Genomic DNA, 5,662 nt, shown 5'->3' with positions numbered 1-5,662 from the left:
TTTTCTGGTAATGGTGATACTTAATTGAATAAAGAAACACTCAATTTTTGGTCTTAAGGATAGGATAGGTATTAGATCAGTCTACTCCAATGGGGGATGGGCATTCAAAATGTCCCAGCCTGTAAGTAACTGACATCTTATTCAAGGCAAATCATGAATGAAGTTCCCATTTGCATATAAACATGAAGGAAGTCTCTCAGCAATATCAAATCAGTGACAATAAGGAGTCTAGAGAACCAATGTATAGGAAGCATGCTATAGTGAAGAGAAGCAGCCTTAAAATACAGAAAGGAAAGGCAGTTTTGAAAATATACTATCTGGACAAATAAAAATGTACCATTTTGACAAATGGAAGCACAGAATTTTCACAAATAGCCAAAGAACCCCCAAAAGGAAGAAACAAATGTAATTGCAAATAGAAGTAGATATTGGATTTGCAACTTTAGGCATGATAATTTTATCTCCATACCTAGCTAGAAGTAGCCTAAGTAGGAAAACAATTTTGACAGGAAAGTTTCTTTCTCTCTCTTTCTTTCTTAAATATTTTTAAATGCTTATTTCTGAGGTAGTTTACATTTTGAATCAGCCGGATATTTTCCCTGATGCCTGAGAAGATGACATAACTTAAAACCATCTAGATTTTTTTTTAAACCATCTAGATTTTTGTCAGCAGACATGGTATGCTTCAATTTCCACAAAATTTAATCTAGGAACAGACCTCTCTTCTTCTGAAAATGGATCTTACTGCCTAATATATTCAGGAACCAATACCATGCTCATGTGATAAAACATGTAACACAATTTTCTAAGGTTGTGGAGGATCTAGACCAGGATGAATTACAGAATGAAAGTAAGAAAAGCAAACCCATACTAATTATTAAGGATCTAAAAACAAACACAAAAAAATTAAACTATTTTCCTGAAAGTAATACTAGACAACAAAGTGACACATTTTCTCCCCCTAGGGACTCCCCCCGCTCCATAGTAGGGAAGCTTTTTGCAAGAAGAACCTGAAGAGAAGGACAGGTCATCTACAGAGAAAGTTTTATAAAATAAACTCAAATGATTGCTCAACAGAGGCAGTCTTCTGGAAATCAAAATGATACACGAGAGAAGATGTCCCCTAGGATGAGCATGACGACTTCCTATTTATAAGCAGCTAATGTTTGAAGCCAGGTAGAGTACTGTAGAATTACAGTGAATTACTGACACGAAAGAAGAACATAAAAATTTTATTGGTTACAAAACACCTACACTCACATAGATAGCTTCATGCAAATTCATAAAGGTAAGCTATAATTGTGCTGCTAGACTATTTTATTTAAGGGTACTTCTAAAATTGAGGCTCAAGATACAAAGAACAAAATAGAAAAGCATAACATTTTGAGATCTTTATCTGAAAATGAGTTACCTACTCTTGGGGAGGAAATAATTTTCTATATCCCTCAAGATTCTTCTAGCTGGTCTAAGAGAAACTGACATGAGACAAAACAGAAGAGAAAAAAAAATTAATTTTGTGTCCACAGAAGCCCAATAAATAAATTGAGACCTAAAGAAGTGATTGTGTTGCTTTTATGCATCTTAGACAAAGGGATTCCAAACAGAATTTGGGCTGGGGTAGTAATCAGTAAAAGTAATAAGGTTTGTTTAAATAGGTTTCTTCCACCCTGAGTTGCCTATCTCTGAAGATAGGAATGTCTCTCTATATCATGCTACAGGTCCTTTTATATGGAAAATTTATTTCCTGCTTTCTGGAGACAAAAGGAGAGGTTGTCAGAGTGCTTTTCTTGTACTGGCTGTTTCTTAAGTAACTTTAATACAAAATAATCATTATAGCATTGTGGCATAATTTGGGGCAGCCTGCCCTGTACTTCCCATTACTTAACATGATCCATATAGTTCTTACCTTTTTTAATGATAAAGTAAAATTGGATATATGTAAAATAACAATCATTATTATATTTGTAATAAAAATATTCAGTTAAGGTAATTTTGAAAACTAGTTCTAATGAAAATGGGAAACTATGAGAGAATTTGCTCAGTTTTTAAAATTTATTTATTTATTTTTAAAAATTTTTTTGCTCAGTTTTATTTATCAAAGTATAAGGCAAAAATGTCAGCTGATAAAGATATAAGGTGGAGACAGAAATAGTGGATTTGGGGACTGCCTAATATTAGATGGCATTATTAAGTGAAGTAGGATAGAAAGAGAGTGTATGTGTGTGTTAGTCCCATTCTTATGCTCTGACCATTTGCATGTTCAGAATAAATAATAATTAGGTTTAATGAAAGTTACACTTTAATAGCTTAAATTTTTAAGTTGCATTTGATTGCAATGGAACCTTACATAGGTAAGGAGCAATATATGGAAAAAGATTGCACTGAATGGATCATTTTTTTTGGATTGGATTAAAGCTTACTTGATATTTATCATGTGTTGCACAGGATGTGTTAATAAGGAAGGTTATTGAGCAGTATGATGAGATTATGCTTTTAATATTGCATATATTTATTCCCTCAGGAACAAAGGATTGGCTTAAAAAAGTGATTCTAATTGGAAGATAAATAGGAAGATTTAAAACTCATTTTGAATAAGAATGAAACAAAAGTTTAAGAGAAAATATTTGAATTGAAAGAAGATGGAATAAGTCAACCAATACAGAAAAATAAGATGAACTCAGACAAAAACAGTAGAAAAATAGTTCCACTTTTAATAGGGGTGAAATAACTACAGATTATTCCTGCACAATATGCTGTAAATAACAATGCACACTTCTCACTATCTTTAGTATTATTACATGCAAGTATAAGACCTATATATTAGGATTTTTTTCTTTTTTTTTTTTTTAAAGATTTTATTTATTTATTTGACAGACAGAGATCACAAGCAGGCAGAGAGGCAGGCAGAGAGAAAGGAGGAAGCAGGCTCCCCGCTGAGCAGAGAGCCCGCTGCGGGGCTAGATCCCAGGACCCTGAGATCAGGGCCTGAGCCGAAGGCAGCGGCTTAACCCACTGAGCCACTCAGGATTTTTTTCTTGAATTGATTTTAACTGCACATCAGTTCATTTCTGAGGTTTCACATATCATTTCCTAGAAATAGAGCAAAGTAATGGAAATAATTTGAGATTACATAAATACATTCATCTGTCTACTCCAGGTAACAGTAGAGAAAAATGTGGTTCAAAAGTGTTAGTGAATTGGGGCACTTGGGTGACTCAGTCAGTTGAGCTTCTGACCCTTGATTTTGACTCCAGTCATAATCTCAGGGTCATGAGATAGAACCATGTGTCAGGCTCTACTCTGGATGCAGAGCTTGGTTGAGATTCTCTTTCTCTCTCTTCTCTCCTTTCCCCCCTCCCAACCCTACTTGCACTCTCTCTTTCTCTAAAAAAAAAAAAAAAAAAGGTGAATTAACCATCTTGAATTTACTATATCTGTAGATGGAGAACAAATTAAAAACAGAAATTTTGAATATAACTGCCATTGTGGAATTTGTTCTCTTGGGGTTTTCTGATATTCCCAATATCCAATGGATTCTTTTTGGAGTATTTTTAGTCATCTACCTAACTATCCTTATGTGCAATAGCATCATTATATTGATAATAAAAATTGACTCTGCTCTCCAGACCCCCATGTATTTTTTTCTCAGCAATTTTTCCTTCTTAGAAATCTGTTATGTAACAGTCACTATCCCAAGAATGCTCATGGACCTATTGACCAAGAAAGGAAATATTTCTGTCTTTGCCTGTGCTGCGCAAATGTGTTTTGTCCTTATGTTTGGAGGTTCAGAGTGTCTTCTCCTGACAGTGATGGCCTATGACCGCTATGTGGCCATCTGTAACCCTCTGCATTATACTCTAGTCATGAACCACAAGGTCTGTGTCCAGCTGGTGACTGTGTCATGGGTCAGCACAGCTCCAGTTGTAATTGGGCAAACATGCCAGATTTTCTCTCTGCCCTTTTGTGGGTCTAACATAATTAATCATTTCTTCTGTGACATTCCCCCAGTACTCAAACTTGCTTGCGGGGACACATTTGTGAATGAGATAGCAATCTATGTAGTTGCAGTGGTCTTCATCATGGTTCCATTTCTGTTGATTGTTTTCTCCTATGGCAAAATTATATCCAGCATTCTGAAATTGTCATCAGCCAAAGGGAGAGCTAAAGCCTTCTCCACCTGCTCCTCTCACCTGATAGTTGTAGTCTTATTCTATGGAACGGCTACCATCACTTATTTACGACCCAGACCAAATCAGTCTGAAGGAGTTGGAAAATTGATCTCTCTTTTCTACACCGTTTTGATCCCAACATTGAATCCCATTATATATACTCTGAGGAACAAAGACATCATGGTAGCATTGAGAAAACTACTAACAAAGTTATTAATGTGACTCAAATACATGCAATTATGGAATTTGCTTATGTGTTCATCATGTAGAGACAATAGAAAAAAAGGTCTAGTTTTATTTCTCAATAATGATCATTAATGTCATCATAGAAACCTCACATTATATTAAGAAAATTTAGTTTTACAGGATTAAGTTTAGGGCTCTGTAAATCAAAGCACCATTTATCTCGGTTGCAGCAATCTAATTTGAAGATCCATCTGTCCTCTACTGTGAACTAGTGAGTTACGAGATTGCTTGAACAATACAGTAATAGCTAACTCAGTGTGTTTTATAAGGAAGGTTTAGGGTCATGTGCTGTGATCATTTATTTTTTTAACCTTCCCTTTCCTTCAAATATATTTGCTGCCATTCCTTGTACTTGTGATTGAATTTAGTCAGTGACAAAATCCAGCAGCAGCCAAGATGGTGGAAGCAGGAGAATCAGTATTTTCTTTGCATTTGTCCTTCTATCTCTTGTCATTGTCCATGTTGCCTTAAGATTGCAAATCCTGAGAATTTTCCCTTTATTCTGGTGACATCATTCCCTCCCCCTTGTAGCTTCAGGTTTTGCTTTGATAATATCTATTTAGTATTACAAGACTCTGGAGTTTTCACTATATACTATCCAAATGGATGTGTAACACATTGAAATGTTGGTCCTTCTAAAATAAATGTCTATTTACAATCTGCAAATGTGCCGTATCTGAAAAAAAAAAAAAAAAAAAAAAAGAAAAGAAAAGAAAAAGGACTTTGTAGATGTAATCAAGTCAAGGAAATGAGATCATCCTGATTTAAGGTGGGCACTATATTCCTTGACCAGTGGCCTTATGAGACAGAAAGGTAAACACAGCTTAAAAAATAGAGTCATCGAGAAGAACATGTGAAGGTGGAGGCAGAAATGGGAGTGATGCAGCCAAGAACCAAAAAGAGATCAAGAACCTCCAAGAGCTGGAAGAAACAAAGAATGAGTCTCCCTTAGATCTTGTAGAGGGAATGAGGAGAGACTGCTAACACTGTGATATTGGACTCTGGATTCTAAAACTATAAGAGATTCAATTTTTGTTGTTTTAAGTTCTTCAGTTGGTGGTATTTTGTTACAGTAGATCTAGGAAAGTAATGCACCATGTAAGTAGTCTTTTCATTGAATTGCTTCTATTTGAATCCTCTGGAATAAATTCTGTACCCTTTTTGGGAAGTAATTTGGCATTTTTTTCTTTTGAATGAAAAAATTAAAGTACTTGTCCTTTTATTTTAAAAACCATATCAATGAAGGG

The 5,662-nt window shown here is 35.0% G+C and overlaps 1 protein-coding gene across 1 annotated transcript; it reads left to right on the top strand.

Annotated features, from left to right (window-relative positions):
• The first annotated feature begins 1,272 nt into the window (after positions 1 to 1,272).
• LOC131822617 (olfactory receptor 10AG1-like) lies at positions 1,273 to 4,391 on the top strand. Its single transcript, XM_059158904.1, is given in 3 exon segments — positions 1,273 to 1,288; positions 3,441 to 3,460; positions 3,462 to 4,391. Coding segments are annotated over 3 exon segments (966 nt in total).
• Positions 4,392 to 5,662: the final 1,271 nt, after the last annotated feature.

This window comes from Mustela lutreola, chromosome 1 (assembly GCF_030435805.1).
Source record: "Mustela lutreola isolate mMusLut2 chromosome 1, mMusLut2.pri, whole genome shotgun sequence".
In the NCBI taxonomy this organism is placed as follows: Eukaryota; Metazoa; Chordata; class Mammalia; order Carnivora; family Mustelidae; genus Mustela; species Mustela lutreola.
The sequence above is the reverse complement of the archived record's forward strand: the minus strand, read 5'-3'. Positions and strand labels throughout refer to the sequence as shown.